The sequence below is a fragment of the Staurois parvus genome, unplaced genomic scaffold, assembly GCF_062004578.1.
Source record: "Staurois parvus isolate SC_StPar_1 unplaced genomic scaffold, SC_StPar_1.0 ptg000829l, whole genome shotgun sequence".
Classification (NCBI taxonomy): Eukaryota; Metazoa; Chordata; class Amphibia; order Anura; family Ranidae; genus Staurois; species Staurois parvus.
The window spans coordinates 925,280-952,596 of NW_028318625.1; the positions used below are offsets into that span (position 1 = coordinate 925,280).

A 27,317-nucleotide genomic window follows, 5' to 3' on the forward strand; every position below is an offset into this window, starting at 1 on the left:
ATTGCACTGATAAAAAAGGTAGAACAAGCTTTTTTTTTTTTTTTTTTTTTAGCGCAACCTGATGCATTGCATATTCACATGTCAGAACAATGCAACGCACACTAATGCACAAGGTGAAACAGCAGGCCTGCACCGGTTCTGCTGTGTCCTAGACACTTTGGAGCCTCCAGAAAGTGAGAAGTGCAGCAGAATAACCATATCATGGCTGGCAGACAGTGGCTGGATGGGGATGCTCTCATCACTCTGGTGCACAAATGCCCAGAGCTGTATGACTGCACCCCCCCATTCCTCCCAATCTCTTGTACATTGGCAACCATCGAGAAGGCCAGATGTGGCAAGAAACAGCTGTACCCAGATTGGGAGAACATGGGAAAGTAACAGCAAGCTTCCACGAGCCGGGTGGATAAAAATCAATGATTAAAAAAAAAAAAAAAAAAAAAAAAAGATTTTTTTTATTTAAATCGGATTTTTTTTTATTTAAATCGGATTTTTTTGAATAAAATGCTTTTTGAGGAAAATATATTACTATCCAAAGGTTATTCCATCATGAAATAAAGATTAGTTTTTTAATTATGTAGAATAAGGCTGCATCTGTTTAATTTTTTTGGTAAATAAATTCCATGAATCCATTCACAATGTCATGCTCTTCCAGAGGTTTTTGTAAGATTATTGGGCAGTTTCTCTGCCTACAAGATATTATCACAGATGATTGGTTTACTTTGCAGTTCTCAAAACTGAATTTGACTCAGCGGAGATCACAGGCCTCTTCTTCACAGCAAAAATGTTATAACATGAACAGAGTTAAGAAAAAGACCTTCATCCTAACTTCTACAAACCTATGAATACAGAATCAACCCCTTCACTGCTAAGTTTCAAGAAGTTCAGTGAATAGAATAGAAACAATATTTTTCTGATTGTTTGGAGTGGAATAGATCTGCACAAGAAGAAAGTGAAACGAAGTGTGAGGAGGAAGGGGCTGACAGTCTAAGTTTCTTAAAATAACTAATTTGGCTAAACAAAATATATATAACAAACATGGATGTTTAAGCAAATCACATATGCTGGAATGTTATTGTTTCAGATGAATAAATCTATTTAAATTGTTATTAAGGTAATGATTATTTTTCTCCTTCCTAAGTACAACAGAAAAGTTGTCCAAATACGAATGATTAACCTATTAAACTGGGGATAAAAAAACTAATATGAAAAGTTGTTATTCTAAAAATCTTCATCTACTTGCATATTAAAGTTATACCAGCAAGAATTAGTCTTTATGTAGAAAACTAGGATTTAAATCAAGCCTTACTAACTAGTGATTTAAATCAGTTTGATTTAAATCAAATCCACCCTGTCCACTAGTGAGTAAAAGATGTTTCGACACAATGTTTTTTTTTCCCATTAACAGATTACTGCATCACCAGTTCCCATGGTGCTCCATAGATGTACTGATACCATTAGGACATCAACAAATTTTATGAACAGATAGTTTTATGTAGAAAATCTTGGCTTTTTTAACAAAACTATTTTATTAAAGTTTTGCAAAGACAAAATTAAAGCAATAAATATACAATCAAACAATAATTTTTCCATCACTCAATCCAACCTCACACAACCTGGGATTCCACATCTGTTACAATGGTAACATTTTATAGCAGTGTTTAATACCGAGGACCTCAGTAATATAACGATGTCAAACATTTAGAATTGTTTAAGAAGAAAGATCAAAAACAGCCAAATTTTGTGTGTGTGTGTGTGTGTGTGTGTGTGTGTGTGTGTGTGTAAAAACGGACTGGTATATAAAGCATATGAAGTAGTAATACACACTTTATCAAGATTTTCCACATATTGTAAAAAAAAAAGGGTTTGATGTGCTGTGAAACTCAACTAGGATTTAAGAACATAAGGAATCATAGGGGTGTAGACAGTATAAATTTTGAGTTAAGGTAATATATAAAGAATCTATAATTAAAAATGACTTATTCTAAACATTTATTTTACGCACATAATATACCACCCTCCTTGTTCATCTATGGAAGCACTTTAAGTGCTATACTGTGTGTTAATACACACGTGTGTGTGTCTGTATGTGTATTTTGACAAGGGGGTGGGTACCCTGTATTAACCCCTTAAACAGAAACGTGAATTAAACTGGACCCAAAACCATTATATTATCCATTCAAAATCAAATTCTTATGTTTGATTAATGTATACTTCTTAACCTTACATAGCATAAAGCATTTTTAAAGCAAAAACAGTGTGGAGATTGTTGATTTTGGCAAAAAGTTAAGGCCTTAAAAACAGACTGTGCCTAGGATCATAGGGGTTTAAAGAGACTAACTTGCAGACTAACACAGGTACTCTTAGGCATCAAAAAAACACTTCAGCGCTGTTACTTTATAGAAATGTTTTAGGCCAGGATATGTTCCCCAAGAGTGGCAACAGAAGTGCCGCTTTTCATCTACACTTATGCGTAAAAAGAATTAGACCGCTTATTAGAAATAACTAGATGGCATCTACTTTCCACTCACACTTATGAGACGAAATATCAAAACTTCTCAAAATATTGCAATTAAAAGCAAAATTTGTCTCTGCTTGTTTTTTGGTCTGAGTGATAAACACACTAGTAAGGAGCAGATCAGAGATAATTGGGGGAAATGGTTGCGATGGAGCTGATGAACTGAGGTAAGCATGATGCAAAATGGTGGCTGAACATAGTCTTGGGGTGGGAGTCCAGGAGGAGGCAGAATGGCCAGTAGTTAGGGGAGACAGAGACCATGTCAAAAGATGACAATGACACAGAGTGTAGAAGAGAGGAGGAGCAGCAGCTAACCATGGAACACGGGGAGAGGCAGAGAACGCAGAGCAGGTAAAGGAGGCAGCAGAGCACAAGCTAAAGTAGTTACTCATTCATTGATGGGATAGAAGTTTGAATGTGATCTAATCATGAACCTTTGAAAGAAGAGAGTGTGAGGCCGAGCATGATGGTTGGTGTGCATATATAAAATGTGGTTGTGGGAGCAAGATGGTAGAGAGAGCTGGACAGGGGCTATATAATTATACATAGTTTAAATTTTGAGTTATCACATTCACCTTGAAGGTCAATTTGGAATTATTGTAGCAAGCATTTGTGTAGTCTGAATGAGTGGGAACAAAAAAAAAAAAAAAAAAAAAATATTAAAGAAGAAGAAAGAACTGGGTTTCATTACTCCGATTAGGAAAACTTCAAAGCCCCAGGGAGTTTTAATATCAAGTTTAGTTTATTCTGTTTTCAATTGATTGATTCAATTGATTTTTGTTAAAAAAAAATAAAAAAGTATATGTGGTAGGAAAGAATTTATTTTATTGCTTAGAATATCATAAAATTCTGCATATACCTGCATTAGCAAATATTTTTAAGTGACAATTTGCTTTGCCTGCTCTACACATTGGTTGTCTTTATGGTCCACATATACATGTATGTTCCTACACAGCTGGAAGTACTAGGGTATTTTTCCGCTTCTGGTGGCTGAACATAGTGACAGGTGGAGAGAAGAAAAAGGTGCATACATGCTGCTGCGGGTGGGACATTAAAGCAAACCTGTTGCTTGCCCTGAACGGGTAAAATGCAGATTTGCTTTAGGATAAGGGTTGTTAGAAATTTCTGTAAATTATTGATGTTCTGTTTGATTTTATTCTATGTAAATGAAGAATTTCTGAAAGTATGCATTTCCACAGGAATGTCTCCCACATGACAGTGTAAGAACTACAAATAGGGATTTTAAATACTTTACATGTATGTGTCCTTATTAGCCCACTGCTTCAGAAGAGAAGCGTTTTGGGAGGCTTTACTTGCACCAGCAAAAAGGTAGATTCTTAGGGTATCTTTTTCAGAGCCCTTATTGTATATTGATTGTGCAGATTTACTTTAATTATTGTCTCATCTAGGCTGGTGCAGTATGGAGAAAATAGGAATTTTTTACTTGTCATAAAATCCTTTTTTTGGAGTCAAGGATGAATGTTCAGGGTACATTGGGTTATACAGTCAGTCTGGCTGAAAACCAAAGGACAAAAGTCCATCCAGTTCAGCCATTAAAAAAAAAAAAAAAAAAAAAAAAAAAAAAAAAAAAAAAAGTTATAATCCTACACCCACAGTTGATCCAGAGGAAAGCAAAAAAACCCTCAGCAAAGCATGATCCAATTTGCTCCTGCTGGGGAAAAAATTCCTTCCTGATCCCCCCGAGAGGCAATTGGATATTCCCTTTATCAGCTTTACCTATGAATGTTAGTATCCACTTATATTCTGTGTATCTGAGAAAGAATCCAGGCCAGGGTTATGATGCTACTTTCAGAAAAGTGGCAAAACAGAGCTGCAAGACAGTCTGGAATAACCCCTCCCACTCTCAGCATGCCTCAGTTTTGTTCAGAAGCAATAATGGGAGTGGATCACAGGAACAGAAGGGAGGGACCTATGTTTTGTAAAGTATTGTAAGTAAGGGATTATACTGGGCAGTCCTTACAGCTTTTGTTGCCTATCTTCAATCCCTTAACCGGTTCCTCACCACCCTACAGCAGAAATACTGCTACAGGGCGCCACGGGTGCACAAAATCAAGTATATATACACGCGATTTCGCAGCTCCGGGTAGGGGGTGCATGCACGCCCTACCCGCACCTCCATTCGCTGCCTCGGCTGTCAATCACCGGGTCCTGGCCGGTGATCGCCGAGTATCTCCGACAAGGGAGAGACCTGTGTATAAACACAGATCTCTCCCGTCAGCTCTTGCACATGGCTCTGCATAGCAAAGCCATACAAAGCAGTGTGCTTACAGTGGAAAGCACACACACAGCATACTGTAAAACAGCACACAGTCAACCTTTTGATCACCCCACATGTTAACCCCTTCCTGCCCAGTGCCATTAGTACAGTGTCAGTGCTTTTCATTAGCACTGATCACTGTATTGGTGTCACTGTGGATGTCAGTGACACCAAGTCAGTTCCCCCCCCAGTGTCAGAATGCCCACCGCTATAAGTCGCTGATCGCCGCCATTACTAGTAAAAAGAATAAAATTCGAAATACCGTCATTTTTAAACACTAACTTTCACGTAAACCAATTAATTTACACGCATTGGGATTTATTTTTTTTCTCTTTTTAGCAAAGACATGTCGCAGAATACATTTTGGCCTAAATGGTGAAATTTGATTTAAAATTTATTACTGGACATGTTTAATAGCAAAAATTGTCTTTTTTGTTTATAGCACAAAAAATTTAAACCACACAGGCGATCAAATACCACCAAAAGAAAGCTCTCTTTGTGGGGGGGGGGGGGGGGGGGGGGAAGACCTAACTTTGATTTAGGTGCAGCGTTGCATGACCGCGCAATTGTCAGGTAAAGTAACGCAGCGCCGTATCGCAAAAAATGGCCTGGTCAGGAACGGGGGTAAATCCTCAGGAGGGAAAGTCAGTTGATTAACCCAATGTACCCAAACACAAACGAAAACCAGGCTAATAAATTGATAAAATGACATGAATAATACAAGACACATTGTTGGAAAAGAATAGATTCATGTTGGAAAAGAATAGATTCATGTTGGAAAAGAATAGATTCATGTTTAAACAAACATTATAGAAAGGAAACTATTGATAATGGACCCTAGACCTGGTCATAAAATGAATTTAACTGAGATCAAAGCTCTTTTTACACATTTTTCCTCAAATCACACTGTATTAACAAGTCTTTTTTTTTTTTGAGTCTTTATTTCTAAACCAAATGCTGGCCATACAGAAGAAGTGTTTTTGTCAATATGATTAAATATAAAACAAACAATCACACCCCATACGATGCCATATATTCTTTAAGACTCTCCACAATTCTTTTAGTGTTAATAACCAGTCGAAAGAGCCAACTAGAACAAATATTCATTAACATTTCAGACTGGTGCAGCCATTGAGCAATAACGGACCCCATAACAGCTTAAGGTTCAAAAGGGCAATCACCACCATGATGTATTATTAACCATCGAATGCAATATGCTCCTCAATGACAAAATTTGTCTCTATTATTGTTTTAATTGTTTTTGAATTTCAAATACTTGGTAAAATTTTGCTAGGATTTATTTTCCTAAATTTAAAAATTCATTGAATGTAAGCAAAGTTGTAATACAAAGCTGGTTTTTAATTTTTCTTTTTAAGTCCATAATTTACAAGAGGAACTCTTGCATCCTCTTGAATTATAGATGCATATCTGAGTGTCTTTTAGACTGTCTCATTACTTGCGAGGCTGATGAATGTGCTGATTAAAATGTTGGGCAGGAGGTAACTTCTCCACAGCGGGATGTGGTTTTTGATGAGCAACTTGAGCAGCAGCAGGAGGGAAGTCCTTGTCACCCTGTGAATATATGTAAATTGCTTTTTAAATCATAGCTTTGATTGAATGGGCAAAAACATTAAGAAATTCCAGTTTCATTCTTTAATTTTTCTATAGTCTGTAAAATAAGATACATGCCAATACTATTCACGGGTAGCTCTAAACCAAAACAAACAAAAATTTAACTGCCCATGGGACTTTGGCAAGATACATTACCAATATGGTAAGTTGAACATAAAATAAAATGGGTATTATATTGCGTTTGTGTATTTTATATTGAAAATATGGGTTAGACAAAATGTACCAATATCGTATGACGTAATGCAGTCACCAAATGGAAAGCAGCACTAGATGTTCTTCATAGGTTTAGCTACACTTTAACACACTCCTCTTTCTTGGTGCCTTCACTGTGATCTATCCCCTCCAACACACAGGATCAGTCATGGTGTAGCTACACAGCATGGCTGGGGACTGCTGGAGCACGTTACATATTACACCCCAAATATTGGTATCACATGCTCCAAAAGGTGAACTTGGCCTTTAACCACTTCCCGGCCGGCCGTTGCATATAAACGGCCGGACGGTGGCAGTGCATGGTCGGGTGGCCGTTTATAAACGGCCTCCCCGCACCCTGCTTGTGCGCGCTCCCTCGGAGCACGCAGCACCGCGATACGGTGCCCACTGTGTCCTCCGGACACAGTGAAACACCGATCGTCGGACGGGACCTCTGTACGAGGTCCCGATCATGTGATCACTGATTGGCGAATCAGTGATCACATGCAAAGTAGTAAGCAAGATGTCACTTGTGACATCATTGCTTACTACGTGTGAAATCTGTGAATGATCACAGAGGTCACATGGTACAAGGCTATTCACAACAGCCTTGTACCATGTGACAAGCTGTGACCAATCACAGCTCACTCAGTACTTCTCAATGACTGCAAGAATGCACACAGAGAGAAAGAGAAAATGATTGCTTTTACATCCTATATGGGTGTGAAAGCAATCAGTGTAAAAAAAAAAAAATCTTCATCACCCCCCACAAGTAGTACAGTGTCACCATGGTGACACTGTAATGCTAGGGTGACAGTATGTAAGAAAAAAATAAAAAAATAAATTAAAAAAAAAAAAAAAATAAAATGTAAAAAAAAAAAAATTGTTTAAAAATTATAATTTTTGTTTATAAACTAATTTGGATTTTTTTTTTTTACTAAAAAAATAACGGAATAAATTTTGGCCAAGATTTATGATGAAATATTATTTATTTGCAAAATTTTATTTAAAAAAACAAACTTTTTTTCAAAATTTTTGGAATTTTTCATTTACATAGTAAAAAAAATAAAAATCCCAGCGGTGAATAAATACCACCAAAATAAAGCTTTATCTGTCTCAAAAAAATGGTAAAAAATTCTAATGGGTACAGTATTGCATGACCGCGCAATTGTCATTCAAAGTGTGATAGCGCTGAAAGCTGAAAATTGCCCTGGACAGGAAGGGGGTAAAAGTTTCCGGACAGGAAGTGGTTAATCTTTTCTAGATTATAGACCAGAGGTCTCCAAACTGTGGCCCTTTGCTTGCCTTTATCTGGCCCTTGGGGCAATATCCTTCCCACTGAGACCTACAATGGGGCATAACTTTTGGCAATAACCAACAATGCAGCTTTATTCCTTCCACTGACATCAAAGATGAGGCACTACTCCTCCACCTGATACTAAAGATGGTTCATTGTTTACTCTCACTGATGCCAATTTCTACTCCAAGTGGCCATGATCCGGCCCTCCAAAAGCCTGAAGGACAGTAAACTGGCCCTTTGATTAAAAAGTTTGGAGACCCCTGTTATAGACTATGGTTGGTGCTATGGGTTAGACAGGACAGAGCACCATTAATGAAACATGCTGCCATAAACAGACGCCAGGAAAGGAAAATTGTGGAAAGACAAGTACACAATGTTCCATTTTCCTAGTCAGACCCAGACTGCCAGTGACACTGCTGTGGTAACACCTATTTCCAGTAGTCTACAGTAAAAAGCTGACCCACAAGCTGCAACATGGAGCTGGCTGTTTACATGCTGGAAAATACAGTCCTAAAGCAGTGCCTGATGTCACATACAAAAAGGTTACTACGCCATTACTGCCCTCACTTTGCCGTTTCTGCAATAGTGGAGGGAGAAATGTAGTGACCAGGACTTTGGGGGTAGATAAACACACATCTAAGAAAAACAATTATGTTCATATGCTGCACAGGTAGAGGGACAACTTAAATAGTAGTTCCAGACAATGTCAGAACACAGATTTCTTTTTCAGCCCTTAACCTGGACTTGTAAAACATCTGAAAATTCAAGTTTATGAATCACAAAACACAAAATATTTTCATTGCAGTGCCCTACATTTTCTGTTTTTTCTTTCATTTAAAATTATTATATTTCCTCCCAAAAGAGTGCATGTATATTTACCCACTTTTACCCCCTACATGACCAAAGTTCTGTGCTACTTTAACGGGCAATTAAGTGGTCATGCAACACTGTACCAAAATGAAATTTATTTCATTTTTTCACACAAATAGAGCTTTCTTTTGGTGGTATTTGATCACCACTGGGTTTATTTTATTATTTATTTTCTATTTCCTGTTTTAAAACAATAATATATAAATATATATTTCATACATTTAGGCCAAAATGTATTCTACTACATATTTGTTAAAAAAAAAAAAATCCAATAAGTGTATATTAATTGGTTTGTGCAAATGTTATAGGATCTACAAAACTATGGTATATATACACATTGAAATTTATCCAGCTATGACTCTATACTGGTAATGGTGGTGATCAGCAACGCATAGTGGGACTGTGATAGTGTGGCAGGCAATCTGACGCTGGCCCACTAACCAACGTCAATAGTGACACTAATAGAGTGATCAGAGCTAATACTGTACGCTGTCACTGTACTGACACTGGCTGGGAAGGTGTTAATATCTAGTGGCAAATATGGGGTTAACTGTATGCCTAACAAAGTGTAACATGTGCTGTTTTTACTTTACTATATGGCTGTTTTTCTCCCTACATTGCAGGAAGAAAAAAACAAACAACCAGATAACTGTTGCCTGTACACAGAATATTGAGTTTTGTAAACACAGAACTCTGTGTGTGATTGGACACAGCTGATTAGCCGACTTCAGCCAAAACCTGTGTTCTCCAATCGCAGCAGAGGGCGCGCATGTGTGTGCCCCAAACCCGGAAGAAGGCCTATTACGTATATATACACCTGACTGCCTGCCGCAATAAATGTATAACGGAGGGGCAGCAAATGGTTAATATTTTACTAAAATTTCTAAAAAAAACACAGATGCTTAACGTTAAAGTACAGTTTACATGAAAAATGGTCATATATTACTTCTACCCTTTATAATACAAGACTAATATTAAAATTATATTTGTAACAACAAATTAAAAAAAAAAAACAAAACACTACAACAAAAATAGGTATTGGTAAATAAACTTACCCTTGCAATAGCACCAGAGATTATTAGCGGTGGTCTGGCTTGACTAAAAAGAGAAAAGTGAGAAGGAAAAAAAATAAGCACCACATATTTTAAAATGTAAAAATTGACAATAGGCCATGCAACTGCACTTGCTTTGACTGGAGACTCTTACCTCCCACATGATCAGTGCTGTAATAAAATATTTTACTGCAAAAGTTATTTCAGAAATACACTAACTTAATAAAGAGTCAGTGCTGTAAACTAGGACAGGTAAGTGACAGGTAAGTGACAGGCCAATTGACCTCAATCTCTGTGCAATCTATGGGTAAAGGCAGTGAGACAGTTCCAGAAACAGACACTTGAAGATACAGAGAAATCCTATCCAAAAACAGAATACTTTTTGTTGCATTAAAAACACAAATGTATTTTAAAAAACCCATCCCAGTGTGGTATGACATGGATAAATACCAGCATTGAAATTGCAAATTACTTGTGTACAAATCTTATTTCACTTTTTAACTAAAATGTTCCTTTTGTGCGCTTCTCACCTTAAATTAGGAGATTCTTTTATAACAGTTGCAACAAGCAGAGATAATATGTGAACACACACAGAACTCATTAACTATAGCAGTTGAGCGGCAGCAAAATCCCATGATTGAGTCGTGTTTTTACCGCCCAAACAGCTTCTTTTATTATGCATCTTGTAAGTTTTTTTTTTTTAATGAGTTTCATATACATTTTTTTTTTTGCAGTGTGTTCACCTGCATCACAATGGTGTACACTAGGCTCATTGAAATACGTAAATTTTTCCTGCATTGGTACTGCACTTAAAAATGGTTCACCTGCATGTGGTGTAAACAAGCCCTAAAAATAGTGGAAAAAAAAAAAAAAAAAAAAAATAGGACAAAACATATTTTTCTATTCCTTTATAAACGATCAACAAAAGCGTGTCCGTTCCAAGACAGGCAATGTCAGAGATATCACAAAGTGTTGAAGAAGCATTTTAGCAAGCAAAAATGTTAAGAACACAGCAGTGGGTGTGACTGCAGCTAGTATGGGCAAGTGAGCAGTGAGAATAAGACGGCTGGCAGTATAGCCAAGACGTATGTGAAGGTATGAAGCCAGGTAATATGTATAGAAGAGGCGTAAGGAAGATATGAAAGGGAAAAGTATGTGCAGGAGAGGAATGAGAAGGGCATATTGTATATGCACAAGTGCAAAAAGTGGAAATACTGAACAGTAGGTGCAGAAAAGGAGTGTGAAACGTATAACAGCAAGCAACAAATGCAAGTAATAATTGTGGAGCATTTGAGAGCAGCCAGTATGTGGAGAAGGAAACAGTACAGCAGGTATCACCAGAGGCAGTGTGTGCAGCAAAGGCGTGCTCAAGGTATAATGCTGGCGTTTGGTGTTCTCTATGGAGACATCTTAGAAGACTTTTCTCCAACTTGCAGATAACAGAGACCCCAACAAATCCTCCTACAACAGAGCTTAGTTCACAATGATACCAATACATACCTGTTTATACAGCTTTAGAACCTAAAGGATATTATGCATCTGACTATATTGTTTGGAGATCTTGTTATGCAACATTCCTTTAACACTTCAGAGACTTCCAAGTCTATTTTATCACTTGTTTTTTTTTTTTGCTGTATGTAAATAAAATAGTACTGAAAAATTTTTTTAAAAAAGTTTTTTTTGTTTAGTTTATGTAAAAAAAAAAATGTGTAAATACATAATCTTTCTGCATAAATTTAGGCCAAAATGTATTCTGCTACATTTGTGGGGTACAAATAACCCAAAACAGTGTATATTATTTAGTCTGCGTGAAAGCTGTAGAGTCTACAAACTGTGATACATATCTGAAAATTTAACAGTTGAGACCCTAAAATGCTGGTATGACGTACGGCAGTGATCAGGACTTTAGCATGAGCTATGGCAGTGATCACAACGCTGGTATGGGGCATGGTGATTATCAAGATACTGGTATGGCATATGGGGTGAGCAGAATGCTGGTATGGCGGTAATCAAGGCACTGGTATGGCGGTGATTAGGACACTGGTATGGTGTATTGCCATGTTATTGTGTGCACTGGGACAGGGCTGGCTGTATTGTTTATTGTTGACTACAATGGCAGTGATCAGGGACACTGGGATGGCTGGCTGAGCAATTTGAGAGTGAACTTGCAGCCTGACAGGCTGCTGCACACTCACAAGCTGCTGCATCACTTCTCTCTGCTCTCACAGTGAAAGTAGAGAGAACCGATCTTTACTTTTACCTTTCAATATTTACAATGCGAGTGCTGTGATTGGTCACGGCAATCACATGGTAAAACACCATGTGACCAGCTGTGTTCGGGCAATACACAGATTGCTGGGCTCACAGGTACGCGCTCTCTGAGCTGTCGATGCGGGCTGACATACAGGTACATTAGCCTACATCAGCAAAGCCTCCTGTCCATAGGCAATGGGAAGAGGTTTTATGCCTGTTTCTGATGACATTAAATTTGTTGCTACAATTTTTTTTTTTTACTTATGTACCCTGTATTTGTCTTGATGCTTTGTTGTGTTGTAATCTTGTAAACCCTCATTAAAAATGTATTAAAATATATTATACATCATCATTGGCTAGGGCGAGGAATGAGGGAGTGAAATGAGGAAGTGAGAACAAAGTACTGCCAAAAAAAGGAACTTGTCTAAGAAAAAAAAAAAAAAAATAGAAAAATGCAATCCTGTAACAGGCTGAGGAGGAAAAGAATAATTCTGACTCATTATCAGGTGAAGGTCTACTCTAAAAAACATTCACAAAAAAAAACCGTCTCCAAAAATTCAGTTATTAAGCTTCTTGGGAAACATAACTATGACCCTTCAAAACTTAAATTCTTAAGTTCTCTCACCATCACAGCTCTGTTGGATTATTTATTTCTAAGAATGTAGCACAAAGATTTAGTGCCGGTTCACATATATGCGGATTGGATGCAGTTTAAACCGCATCCAATCCACATGACACGTGAAAAAAAAAAAAATAATAATAGTCGTCTGTTCACATATGTCCAGTGCACTGGCAGTGTGGATCGATAAAGAATCCGATCCGAATTCTGAGCAGTGCAATCCGGTTCAGGTGCGGATTACCGGCTATTGAGTTCTATGAAAACCGCTTCTAAAGCACACATCAGTTTCTGAACAGGATAAAATCCTGACCTAAACCTGATCTAAACCGTTTAACAACTACTTTGTCAATTAGCTGTGCAAACAGAGCTTCAATTTGTACCACACGTGTGAATCTACACTCTACCCAGCTGAGGCAGCATAGCACGACATATAAATATAATGTGAAAATGATATAAATATAATGTGAAAACAAAAAACACCCTTTCACCTACACTAATTCCAAATTGGAAATTGGGTTGATAGCACGACATATAACTGATGTTTCAGTGTGGTTGGATTAACCCATCAAAGCTTAAAAGAATAATTCCAGACATGAGCATGTCATACATAGTTAGGCTGGTCCAGCTATGACCAATATCAGGAATACCTGGCTGATATCACAGGAAGCTGGAAATCACTGAAGTAGATACCACTACTCCAGTGATCTCCACTAGCTTTCGGGTTTCATGCCAAGCAGGTGGCCCACTGCATTGTGAAGGCAGGTGGGTAGCAGCTTGGCACAAACGGTACGTTCAGAGAATGCCTTGCATTCACTGAATGAATCCAAATTGTTCCGATTAGCGGAGGTGGAGAGGCGGGCAGTGATGTCATGCTCTCCACCACATCCAGTCATAGAAAACTGTGCATTCTCTGAATGGCACCCGTGCTAAGTGGCTACGCTCCTGTGTTCACAATACACCAGTCCAGCTGCTCAGCACGGGGCCCAGAAGCAAGTGAACAGTACTGGAGAAGTGGTGTTGACCCCAGTGATTTCCAGCGGTATTGGCCAGGTGAAGTATATACACTGTTACGTTGGTCCAAGCTGGGCCAACCAAACTATGTTTAACCATTTGCCGCCCGCCCTATGGCTGAATGGCGGGCGGTAAATATCATCAGCGTTCCGGGTGGACGCCATATGGCGTCCTCCCGCACATGCGCAGATTGCGCTCCTGCAGAGTGGCGCAGAGGCAAGATCTGTCACCGGCCGTGTACCTCGGACACGGCCGATGACAGATCTGAGTACCGGCCCCCGTTGCCGGTACCATGTGACCTGCTGTGACCAATCACAGCAGGTCACAAGATAATTGTGTACAATGGAAGGCTTCATTCATACCATCCATTGTATACTAGTGTCTAGCTGTGAATGGTCACAGCTAATCACATGCACGTCATGTGATTAGCTGTGGCCAAATCACAGCTAAGCACAAAAAAAAAAAAACCAAAAAAACCTGAATGAATCGATGTCATTCAGGTAAATGCTTGCTTATAGCAAAGTAATTCTTTGCTATAAGCAAAGTGTAAAAAAAAAAATATATATATACTGATCACTTCCCCAAAGTAGTACAATGTTACTATGGTAACATTGTACTACTTTGGTCATAGTGAAATCTTAAAAAAAAGAAAAGAAAAAAAATTTAATAAAAAAATAAAATATATATTTTTTTTTCGTACTGTCACCAGTCAGTGTCCCTGATCACCGCCATGCCAGTTATATGATGACGCTGTACTGCACTGGTGACAATATGTAAAAAAAAAAAAAAAAAAAAAAAAAAAATTGTGACAATATTTTTTTTAATTTTTTCATTTTCCGAAAAATTATGACAAAAAAAAATACAACTTCAAAAAACTCGCCATGCCTCTTATGAAGTATGTTGGACTGTCTACTTTGCAAAAAGGGGTCATTTGGGGGATATCTGTACTGTCCTGACATTTGGGGGATATCTGTACTGTTCTGACATTCTTGGACCTCAAGAAATTAGACTGGCTGTCAGTACTTCAGGATTGATCAATATTCAGATCTATACCATAGTTTGTGAACTCTATAACTTTCCTACAAACTAAAAAATACATCCTAATTTGGGTTATTTTCACCAAAGACATGTAGCAGAATACATCTCGGCCTAAATTTATGAAGAACAATTATTTATTTGCAAACTTTTATAACAGAAACAAAGAAAAACTTTTTTTTTTTTTTTTTTTTTAACTTTTGGGCTTTTTTTGTTAATTTAGCAAAAAATAAAAACCCCGGTGGTGATTAAATACCACCAAAAGAAAGCTCTAGTTGTGTGAAGAAAATGATCAAATTTTAGTTTGGGTACAATGTTGTATGACCGCGCAATTGTCATTCAAAGTGTGAGAGCGCTGAAACCTGAAAAATGGCCTGGGCAGGAAGGCGTAAAATTGCCCGGTATTGAATTGGTTAAACTGCTGATGCCTGGAATTATTCTTTAATGCCAGACAAGGAAAAAATGTCAATACAATGAAAGCCCCAACCAAACCTTAGCCCTGAGAAGTTATTGTGTGTACTACAATGTGCAGTTATGCTGGTAATCTTGTGATAGAAACAGGTCCCTCATACAGCCTGTGTAGAGCCATTTCTGTTTTGCATGCCCAGCTGCTGCTCTCGCCCCACAAAGCACAGCATCCAAATGCACTTTTTTCTTTTAGTAGATCAGATACGGTAGCACTGATGTCTTTGCGTCACACTTGAGTAGGCGGGTCCAATCAGCATTGCACAGTCATAACCCACCCACAGGCAATTCTTTGGTCACTGCCCACACATCTACCCACCAACGTCACTACATTCCCAAGAGATCATGGTATGTGTAGTGCACCGGAGTGCTGGGAACAACGCTGCATGTGATGTGTGCCACCTCTTTGGCTGTGCAGCGGTGACGTTTTAAGGAATAAAAAGCAAGACTGCGGCAAAATAAAGATATTTTTAGGTATTAATTTAAGGAGTTTAATGAGAACGAGCCATCATAAAAAAAAGTCTGCTTCATTCCGGAGTTCATCTTTAATACTTACACAATGCCACTTTCCCACTGCTCAGATTCCTCATCTTTTTCCTCTTTTGCTTCAGCCTGAGGTGTATGTGGATGCTTTTGCACAATTCTCATGCCTCCAGCTTTTACTGCAAATCAGTACAATTAAAAGATAAATGCAACGTTTAGCATATGTTAAAAGTCTCAAAGCCACTTTAACATCTACAGGTTTGTTTCATATCAGTAATTCTTCACTGATGCCAGAGACTCCCAGGCAACTAACATTGTTGGAAAAAGGTCAGCAATATCAGCGACCATGTTTTTTGCATTACGCTTTTCTTTAGGGACCATTCACACCACTAGAATATAGTATAGTACAACACGTGGTAACATGTTACATGTGCTAGTGCCGAGCAGTGGCATTTATTGTGAAAAGCACCCCAACACACCATCCCACTGCACTTGCATTGCTGTGGACTGCAACATGCGTTAACACACTACCGTGCTGTCAGGAATGGACTTGCCAATAGTGGTGGGACTCACCTGCCTTGTGGGCTGCAGTACCAGGGCTGGCCAGCGGGTGCTCTCAACAACCAGAGGTTCACTTCGGCAATGAGCCATCACCTGGGGCTGATTGCAGGAGGTGTATTTAAGGGATGGCCAGACCTGCAGTCTGTGCCTTGGTCTGTGTTTTTCCATGGGCCCCTGTATCTTGTAACCTGCATTCCTGTTCCTGCCTGACTTGTTGCTGACCCTGCCTGATCCTGACCTCTGCTGACTTTTCCAGTTTGATCCCTGGCTTGTGACCCTGACCATTCTCTGCCTGACCCTCCTGTACCTACCTGCCCGATAGTTATCGACCCGGCCTGCCTGACTACATTGTGCTCTATATGTGTATGTACCTGTGTATCTATATCAGTTTAGGTTTGGGTTTGATTCACCTTGTTGTATATATTTGTGTTAGCTTGGGGTTTGCTGCACTGCGTTTATATTTCTATTAGTCTTAATAAATTATATTATTTACTATATCTGAGGCCTGCGTTTCCCTGTGTCAGTCCACACACTTCTGGTCACACGTGCATTGAACTGAGCAACAGAAAATGCTACAGGTCTGATATTTGGCACATTGCGGCATATTATTCAGCTATTCAAAAGAATGGGCTGCCTTAAGACAAGGTAAATGGACCACCCTGGTGTTAATGGGTCCTTACTGATATCCCAGCTGGGGTGATTTTCCTTCACGATTTGTCATACTGACCACTGTCACCGGGCCCTGCACCCCTTCACACATCATCTATTACTAGGTGTAAAATGCACCTACAGTAACCCTGTCTTCTGAAAGCAGCGCCTAGCATAAAAGACAATCATGCACCTTCTGGCTAGATCCTGGGAAACACAGAAGCCTGTCTAAAATGTAGGTGCTCTTGCAGTGGACTGGAGCATCTACCTGCTCTGCAAGTCTTGGGAATATTCATGACATCATGTCCAGAGATATGGAAGATGAGGTAAGGCAAGTAGAACTTATTTTTACAGGTAAATTATACACCCAATAACAGTAGGTCATGTGTAAAGGGGGGAAGATTGCCAAGGCAATTTCAGCAGACCTTGCATTTTACCAGGAAAAAAAAGTTCTTTATATATTTTGCTTTTCTAATTCAATTATCCACAGTGAAAAGCACTGTAATGCCATGCCATCCGAGGCACTGTGGAAGAATACAGCAAGTCTGTAATTTTTTCACAATGCACATCTCACCAGTGCTGTGGTATAAAAGGACACCTAGAAAACAATTGTTTTCTGTGTACCCTTGCTGATGTTGATCAGGTGCAGAAAAACACCGGTAACCACACTGTGTGAGTGAGCCCTAAAGCAAACTCTAGCAACTTAGTGCATTTATAGTTCAATTTTACTTCCTAGTTTGATTGAGTGGGAAAGGGTTAGAACTTGTCTAATAGGCCAGGACCCTATTAACCTCCCTGGCGGTATGATTATTTCAGATTTTTGGTGCTGAAAGCGGTACCATTTTTTTGCATGGAAATATGTATTTTTTTTAATTGTAGGCCTGTAATTTAGGAATAACTCACTGAAATCTGTCCGAACAAGAGTCTAGTAAACATCCCGGGTATGATAAAACTTGAAACACAAAATCATAAATTATAATTTAATAATCATAAAAAATAATAATAATAATAATAATAAATGTAATTCAATAATATAAACAAACCAAAAACACTGAAATTTGAAATATAGCGCCAAGTTCGCACATCACTGAGCAAAGTTGCAAAATCGTTCAGTGTCTGATGACGAATTTCCCCCATGAATCATTATCACTCAATTCTGCAAGTGGTTCTGATTTACTATCACTGTTCTCTAGCCGGTCTAAAACCGCTTTTGACATAAAGGGACGCTTTTTGGATGCCATGGACGTTTCTCAGTTTCCAGGCAGAAAGAACAGACAAAATGCAGGCAGGGGACAGGACAAAGCACTCGGGACAAAATGTATGTGAAATGGTTTGAAACAGCAATGTTTTATTATGTAATAATCATTTAAGAAAATGACATTTTTAAAAAAAATTTCAAAATTTGCCGCCGGTTCCGGCGCCCGTACGTCCCGACGTACATGGCATGGTAAGCCCGAGTGTAGCTCGGGGTTACCGCTTTTGGTACTGAAACTTTACCCCGAGCTACACTCGGGAATACCGCCAGGGAGGTTAAAGAGATTCCCTCTCACTTTCTGGTCTGGTGACATCATTTTCACAAGAGAGGAAGTAAGGGAGTCTTTCCAACAACAAAAAACAGACAAAAATGAAAACCCCTTTTTAACTAAAAGTGGTAGTAGTCTTTTGTTTAAGTTGTACCTACCTGTAGGTACTGTGAATATCTCCTAAATGTGCACGGTTTAAGAGATACTCACACAGCATGCAGTCGGTGACGTCACTGGTGCATGGGCTCTGAAGGAATGGCATAGCTGTGCCGCACCTTTAGGCCAGGTTCACACCTATGCAGGTTGCGTTTGAGCCGTTTCTGCATTGTTTTGCGTTGCGTTTTTGCACTTGCGTTTGACGCGTTTTGCTTTCCACCCTTTTTTTTTTTCTTGTTGCTAGGCATAATTAAAAAGCAAAACGCAGCAAAAACGCAATACGTTCTTTTCTGCAGTGTTTCCATTGAAAAACGCAACTTTTTGCATTAGAAACAGTCCCTGACCCTTTCCAAAAAATGCACAGGTGTGAACATGTCCTATAGGAAATCATGTTAATTCTATTAACATGATTTTCTATGGAACATGTTCACACCTGTGCGTTTTTTGGAAAGGGTCAGGGACTGTTTCTAATGCAAAAAGTTGCAGAAAATGCTTAGGTGTGAATCTAGGGTTAGAGTCCGTACCGCAGCACTTGCAGGTGACTAGGTGAAGATGGCAGTGCCAGGGAGCTGTAGGGTTCTGCGTAAAGGCAAGTCTGTCACAATGTACTAGCATGGATGCATACTAATACATTATGACCTAAACCTGCAGGGGCCCATATTTTTTTTTTTTTTATGATCGCTTTAAGTAGGGAAATGCTAGAACCTCTGGCAGATTTCTATTGTTGTCCGTTTCTCTGTTGCAGATTTTCCTGTTTTGGTAAAGCCGTGCCACCAGAACAGGTATTAAAGTTACACTCACGGCAATGCCTTTTCCAGGAGTCTTTCAAGACAGCACCTTGAGAGACCTCGGCTCCTCCCCACCTGAGGAAACATCTCCACCCAGAATAAAAGTGTGGCCTCCCCCCACTGACCTCAGTTCATGACTTAGCACCTCCGGTCACCTGGGGAGACACAAAAAAAGAACTGTACTGTATAACCAAATGCTAAAAAAGGGTGCGTAACTGGTGCGGTCCTGAAAGACTCCTGGAAAAGGTGTTACCGTAAGTGTAACTTTGCTTTTTCCCCTCCCAGTCTTTCAGGACAGCACCTTGAGAGGATACGCGAGCACTCACCCCTAGGTCGGGACCACCGCTTGTAGAACTTTGTGCATGAAGGCCTGCTCCTCTACCGAGACCAGATCAAGTCTGTAATGCTTAACAAAGGTGTGTAATTGGACCAGGTAACAGCCCTACAAATCTGTCCTGGGGTTGCACCAGCCAGCTCAGCATACCTGACCGCCATGGCCTGGGTGGAGTGCACCACGATACCCTCCGTGACTTCCAGACCCTCGGTCAGATATGCCTAAGTGCAAGTCTTTGCCACCTAGCTAAAGTGTGCCTAGCGAAACCTTGATCTGTTTGGGTGGGGGTAGGGAGTGCAGTCGGTGTCTGAGGCACAGATAAATTCTCAACCAGAGACCTAAAGGAATCAAAAAGGTGAGCCGTCAGTTCTCTGATTTAACCAGGTCCCCGAGAAGGAACTTCCTCCCGTATCAGGCCATCAACACAAGACTCACACAGCACCTTCGTCCAGGAGTCTTTGAGGGTCATTTCTTTTTAGCTCCGTGGTTCGGCTTGGGCTTCTCCCTGGCTTTCACCTGCAAACAGAGCACACAAAACTGGGGCTCCCATTACCAAAAGGCAGGGACTGGCCACCTCCCCCCCTCTGGCAGGGCGTGGGAGTCTTCTAGCTGAGACCCCTTCTCACCCCCTGCTCTAGTCCCTCCGACCACCAGGAGGGCCAAGGACACCCCTTGGAGCTAGGGGCAAACAGATAGGGGAAAAAAAAGTTCCTCTGAGCCACCTACCTGAGGCTGGCTGGTGCTGGCATCACCTGGTCCCGTGGCCTCTGCTTCGGACATGTTCCAAGTTGGTGGTCTCCCCTGAGGTCCTGTGTCACCCACCTCTGCAGGATGCAGACCGCTGCACTCCAGTCCACGCTTCAAGGGGCGCAGCTGGAAGCCGCATCCCGGGAGGAAGTCCCGCCCCTCCACCAGATGTGACGTCCATCTGGCCCGGCCTCCATTTTCCAGCACATTTCGTGGGGTGGCAGTACTTCTCCCTCGGTCCCCCTGGACACCAAATAGTGGACGTCCGACACCCCAAACCTTCCCCCGGTGGGGGACGGGGCAAGATGCAGGTAGGGGACCCCCCCTACGCCGAGAGGGTCAGTCCCTCCTTCTGCAAAGTGGGTGGGGGGTACACCAGACAAACTGCACCCATTCCAAACCCCCATCTTCCAGGCACCGCCCTGGAAGGGTTTCCAAGACCTTGTTTCCCCACTGGAGAAAACACCATTACTGAGGTCGGTGGGGGAGGTCGCACTTTTATTCTGGGTGGTGGTGTTTCCTCAGGTGGGGAGGAGCCGAGGTCTCAAGGTGCTGTCCTGAAAGACGAGGAGGGGGAAAAAAAAAAAAAAAAAAGTTAGACTATAGGTGCACTATAAACTTTACATACGGTGAAATTACTGCCATGCAGAGGTTACCATCAGTGAAAAGCTGCACGTCAAACAATCTGGTCTGTCTACTTTAAACAGCTAAATTTAGATCCAACTCTTGAGCATTCTACTGGTCACCTTACAAAAGGGTAGCCTAATGAAACAGGAGAGGCAAAGTCAAGTTTGGGTTTTACAGAAAAATGCTGTATAGTGTACTTTCTAGTTCTTAGATTCTTCTGATTGTTTTCATCAAAGGTAACTTCTAATTATGCAATTCCTTCATCACACGCTCTAACTTTTGACAGCTTTACTTTAAAAGACCAATGTTTTGTTCATGCCCCCGATGGTGGTATCGGTGTAGCATGTGCTCATGGAATTTGTAAAATTGCCAAAAAATTGGTAACAACCATTTACTAGCAGTCGCTCTTTTTACTACCTTCTCACTAGTAATAGTAAAAATAATCTACATCTTTATATACAGGTTTGATTGTATTTGTGGTGAATTTGTGTGACTCACAAAATAGTGGTAGCAGTTCTCAGTTTCAGTATTTAGCTTTTTAATTACTTGGAGAAAGGAAAAGGGATTTACTGCAGCAAAGGGGCATTTTTTGTCTTAATTTGTAAAGATGGTGATGTGAGCGACTGCCAGGCTAACAGGAGGGGAGGCATTGGGCATGCCCACTGCTGTAAGAGCACAGGGTCGTGGATAAGGGGGTACCGCCAGTCACACTGTTCGGGGCCCAAGCCACTGGTTGAATCAGATGTGGGCAGGGAGGATGATTGGAACGGCGGGGAGGGGCAATTACTGGAACCGATCCCCATGTGGCTCTCTCTGCAGCAGTGGAAAGCTTGCTTCTTCTTCTATCCCTCCTGCTGACTTTCAGTTGCTGCACATACAGGGGATCTGTTACAGTAAATCGGTACCAATCACTCGCTATGTTCGTTCATAACTGAAGCATCACAAACTGTGGTTTCTAACAGCAGCCCTGACTGTGGGTGACTGCCGGTGTAGGGGTGCATGCTGTGTGATCACTGCTGTAGGGCTGGACTGCCGCGCGACCGCCTGCTGCAAGGGCTGGCCTGCCGCGCGACCGCCTGCTGCAAGGGCTGGCCTGTCCTCCAATCACCACTATAAGGGCACCATTCTTCCCAATGTACTGAGACCTAAAGATGCTTTGAAGGGTTCCTCTGCAATATGCTGAGTAAAGATGAATACACATCCCCACACTGGAATTAGCTTCCCCATACAATTACCGGCAGTTCCTGCACCTCTTGGCCCCAGAACCCTCCATCTGTGAGCACGAGAAGCGGACACAATGGGGTCGCATGCCGCGCGACCGCCTGCTGCAAGGTGCGGCATGACGCGCGACCGCCTGCTGCAAGGGGCGGCATGACGCGCGACCGCCTGCTGCAAGGGGCGGCATGACGCGCGACCGCCTGCTGCAAGGGGCGGCATGCCCCGCCACCGCCTGCTGCAAGGGGCGGCATGCCCCGCCACCGCCCGCTGCAAGGGGCGGCATGCCCCGCCACCGCCCGCTGCAAGGGGCGGCAAGACGTGCGACCGCCCGCTGCAAGACGTGCGACCGCCCGCTGCAAGGGACGGCAAGACGCGCGACCGCCCGCTGCAAGGGACGGCATGCCCCGCGACCGCCCGCTGCAAGGGGCGGCATGCCCCGCGACCGCCCGCTGCAAGGGGCGGCATGCCCCGCGACCGCCCGCTGCAAGGGGCGGCATGTCCTGCGATTCCCACTATAAGGGCACCATTCTTCCCAATGTACTGAGACCTAAAGATGCTTTGACGGCTGCAATATGCTGAGTAAAGATGAATACACATCTCCCCCCCCCCACACTAGAATTAGCTTCCCCATACAATTACCCCATACAATTCCTGCACCTCTTGGCCCCAGAACCCCCCCATCTGTGAGCACGACAAGCGGACACAATGCTGCACAGACCTCCCTGTCAGCCCACTCTATGAATCCCACTGACTATAGTCATCTGTAGACGGTCGCGGGGGCCATTCCCCTCCTGAGGTCGGTACCATATGGCACTCATCACACACGGCCTGCTATACTCCCCTCCCCTGCGTAGAAGTACAATGTATACCGGCCGGCGGGTGTCCAGCCTTGGTGTCCGGTTTCTCTCTAGGCGGAGAAGACATGCTGTCTAGTGGAAGGTGTTCCGCTCTTCTCTGTACACCCGGAGGGCACAACGCTCCACAACTCGCTGGAAGTCTACAGCCGCCAAATCCCCGCCCAAATCTCGCCTGTCCCCTTCTCCTTCCTACTCCACGCTCCTCCTGAACACCCGCCCATACCAATTCCTTCAACGTGGCTTTACTAATATGCCAGGCTTTTTTTTTTTTTACTTAACTTTATTGATAACAATAATGTGATAGACACGTTGGCGTTCTCCTCCTCCCAAGAGCGACCTAGGCGCACATGCGCAGTAACAATAGGAAAGGCGTCAACGCGCAGGGGAGCGTGCACGCACGCTGGAGATGTCTGCGTGGCTTGTTTCACGCCTCACGTGTTCTTACGTACGGTTGGCGCGTCCATGTTGCTATGGAAATAGTTGCATAGAGACTAGAACGCCTCCTAAAGCCATAGTATTTCCACGTTTATTACGGGGGACTGAGGAGGACGGCTACAGGTAGGAGAAAGGAGCGCAGCGGGCTCAGCGAATTTTTTTTAATCGACCATTTCTCGCAGTGGGGTGTTACATGTCATGATTTGAACTGGCTTGCAGAAAGCTGTTGATATTGATGTGACTATTGGCCAGGGGCGGACTGACGACTCATGGGGCCCCCGGACAATAGGGGATCATGGGGCCCCTGGGTCCTTGCCCAAACTCAAAAAACCCTATGAAAAAGGTACCAGGGGCATCTCATGGGGCCCCCTACTGACCCCGGGCCCTCGGGCAGTGCCTGAGTTTCCAAATGGTCAGTCCGCCCCTGCTATTGGCTATTGTGAACCATACACTATACCAGTGTTTATCAACCTTTTCTCAGTCAAGGCACCCTTTACAACGATGGACAGTCCCGAGGGCACCCTTTACAATGGTGGACAGTCCCGAGGGCACCCTTTACAACAATGGACAGTCCCGAGGGCACCCTTTACAACGATGGACAGTCCCGAGGGCACCCTTTACAACAATGGACAGTCCCGAGGGCACCCTTTACAACGATGGACAGTCCCGAGGGCACCCTTTACAATCGTGGACAGTCCCGAGGGCACCCTTTACAACGATGGACAGTCCCGAGGGCACCCTTTACAATGGTGGACAGTCCCGAGGGCACCCTTTACAATGGTGGACAGTCCCGAGGGCACCCTTTACAATGGTGGACAGTCCCGAGGGCACCCTTTACAATGGTGGACAGTCCCGAGGGCACCCTTTACAATGGTGGACAGTCCCGAGGGCACCCTTTACAATGGTGGACAGTCCCGAGGGCACCCTTTACAACGATGGACAGTCCCGAGGGCACCCTTTACAATGGTGGACAGTCCCGAGGGCACCCTTTACAATGGTGGACAGTCCCGAGGCACCCTTTACAATGATGGATAGTCCCGAGGCACCCTTTACAATGATGGATAGTCCCGAGGGCACTCTTTACAAACGATGGACAGTCCCGAGGGCACCCTTTACAACGATGGACAGTCCCGAGGGCACCCTTTACAACGATGGACAGTCCCGAGGGCACCCTTTACAACGATGGACAGTCCCGAGGGCACCCTTTACAATCATGGACAGTCCCGAGGGCACCCTTTACAATCATGGACAGTTCCGAGGGCACCCTTTACAATCATGGACAGTCCCGAGGCACCCTTTACAATCATGGACAGTCCTGAGGCACCCTTTACAATCATGGACAGTCCTGAGGCACCCCATTCTAAAATGTGAAAAGCTATTCTAATAGTTTTATATAACGCAGCAACATCCACATATGTAGGACACCCAACATTAGAGGGGATTTATTCTTCCAAAACAAACACACTTTGCACACTGGTACAGACTAGTATTCCCATGTTTCTCTTCTCTCTCAGTTTTTATCCATCACTGAGCTAATGCGACCCCCAGCACTGATAGAGAAGGGCAGGAGAGGGTCAAACTAGGATTCTGTGCAGGCAGCTGACATCCTCCTTATCACCTGATGATGTCATTGGTTGTCAGGACAGACGTGTATAAGGTCGTAATGGTGCACAATGAAAACCTGTGACTTTGTATAATTAAAAGGCAGGATTGTTCCACTCGCTGGCTTGTGTACAAGTTTTGGGAAATTTTTAGACATTTTGCCAAGGCACCTCTGGTGAAACCTCAAGGCACCCCAGGGTGCCTGGGCACCCTGATTGAGAAAGGCTGCCCTATACAATCTGATCAGTACAGGGACAGGTTAATTTAGTGCCCAGGGCAAGAATACAGAACTGCATTCCCCCACTCTTAATGCATGCCATAAAATTGTTTTTTCTGCCCTGTGGCTTTTCTCTGCCCTCCCTGCTTTGCTGTGCACAGGGCAGCTGTCCCTCCTTCCCTCCTGGGCTGATCAAAACGAATGTCTTGGGGATAACCTATCCCGCATATTCATTATGAATGATAAAGTGGGGCATAGAAGTGGAGGACAAGCTTTGGATGGGAGCCATAGCAAATGGGAGACTGGGGTTGTGGGTATGATTGAAGCTTCAAGCCGCATCCAAATGGGGTGGCTGTGTTTCGTATGGTCAGTGAGCAGGGATGCTATCTGAGTTGCGTGATAATAACACAGCAAATCCGGGACCCCCAATCCCCCTTGTAGCCTAGGGGTATGAAGGGATTTTTGTTCACCCTAGGTCTCTTGTTGCCCCAGATGTACACAGATACTGAACGTTGAAACTTCTTTAGGTCCGATATATTTATAGGCACTGGAAGCATCCTAAAAAGGTATAACAATCTAGGTTACACATTCATTTTGAGCGAGTGCAGCCTGCTGAACCATGATGGGGGGTTAATTGACCAACGTGCCATATCTTCTGAGAGTGTTTTATATAGTGGGGGAAAGTCTGTTTGTACAGGGTTTGAAAATTCGGAGTTAACTTTATTCCTAAATAGGGAACAGCAACCGGTTGCCATTTAAATGAAAGGGAGCTTTGGGGGGCCTGGACTGTACCCTCGTCCAGGGAGATGTTCATTGCTTGAGATTTGTGCTGATTAATGCAAAGACCAAAGATCAAGGAGAAGGACTAAGTTAGGAATAGAGGTAACTGGGGAGGAGAGAAGCAGCAACATATCGTCTGCGAATAACGCACATTTGTTTATCATTCCCCTACAGGGGTGTCACGGTCTGGGTCAGGTTCAGAGACCAGTTGCTACAGCAGTGTAAGGCTTACCTGAAACCAGCAGGGTTGGCACACCAGCGGATCACCCTGGGAATGATGCAGGCTTACCTGAGGTGCGGGGTCTAAGCATTAACCGGTTTTCCCCAGAGCTCCTAATGGTGGAGATGGATTTGGCTGCGTGCTAATACCAGGTCGTAGATCTCAGGATCACCCCACCAGGGAATGAACAAGCTGGAAACCAAAAGCGGATCAAACAGATTAGGGATCAAACAGAAGCGGAGTCAGTCACAAGCCAAGGGTCGGTCACAAATGGTAGTAGATAGGATGAGGCAGAATCGTAGTCAGTAGCATGCCAAAGGTCGGTAACGAAGATGTAGACAGCAGCAGGAACGGTAAGCAGGATATTGGCTGGGAAGGCACAATAATCTGGCAAGGAGGAAGTGTATGGACATGGCTTTTATAGAAAGTTCATGGGAGGAGCAAGGAGTTCAAGGTTCAAGACAAACTGGGCCAAGGCAGGATCATCCAAAGAATTGTCAAGGGAGCTGTCCAGCATTCCAGGTGGCTCAGTGAGAAGAAACATTGCCTCTCACCGCAGAAGGCCAAGGTTCAATCCCAGGCTCTAACAAGGGGATACCCTGGATATCATTATTTTCTTGAATTCTGATGGCTAAAGGTTCTACTGCTAAAATGGACAGCAGGGGAGACAGGGGACATGCCTGACGTGTTCCTCTGCCTATTACTAAACGAGGGGAGCTGTAACCCTTTATCTGGAGATGAGCTGTAGGTCTCCTATAGAGTGCGCTTAGCAAAGTAAAAAATTTGGAACCAAACCCAAACTTTTTTAGGACATAAAAAAGGTAATCCCAAGACAGGGAATCAGAAGCTTTTTGTAACTCTAAGACAGAAACATACCTTTTCTCTGGCCTTGTTTATCC

General features: G+C 42.6%; 2 protein-coding genes across 2 annotated transcripts in view; one reads left to right on the forward strand and one right to left on the reverse strand.

Moving 5' to 3' along the window:
- Positions 1 to 1,502: 1,502 nt before the first annotated feature.
- DAP (death associated protein) lies at positions 1,503 to 23,366 on the reverse strand. Its single transcript, XM_089655251.1, has 4 exons — positions 23,177 to 23,366; positions 15,779 to 15,884; positions 9,843 to 9,885; positions 1,503 to 6,365 (listed from the first exon to the last, which is right to left on the reverse strand). Exons 1-4 carry the CDS (start codon positions 23,229 to 23,231, stop codon positions 6,246 to 6,248), a joined length of 324 nt encoding a protein of 107 aa, XP_089511377.1. The 5' UTR covers positions 23,232 to 23,366; the 3' UTR covers positions 1,503 to 6,245.
- Positions 23,367 to 23,609: 243 nt separating this feature from the next.
- The window catches only part of ROPN1L (rhophilin associated tail protein 1 like), a 72,256-nt gene continuing 68,548 nt past the window's right edge, over positions 23,610 to 27,317 (forward strand). Inside the window, exon 1 of the mRNA XM_089655246.1 lies at positions 23,610 to 23,722. The gene's annotated coding sequence lies outside the window, so the exon portion shown is untranslated. The remainder of the gene's footprint in view (positions 23,723 to 27,317) is intronic.

Bases quoted from the DNA above. Each gene is read 5' to 3' on its own strand.
- DAP (XM_089655251.1), bottom strand. From the start codon at position 23,231: ATGTCTTCTCCGCCTAGAGAGAAACCGGACACCAAGGCTGGACACCCG. The intron at 9,886-15,778 runs GTAAGTATTAAA...TTCTCTTTTTAG, and splicing joins CAGTGGGAAAGTGGCATTGT to TCAAGCCAGACCACCGCTAA. The intron at 6,366-9,842 runs GTAAGTTTATTT...ATATATTCACAG, and splicing joins TCTCTGGTGCTATTGCAAGG to GGTGACAAGGACTTCCCTCC.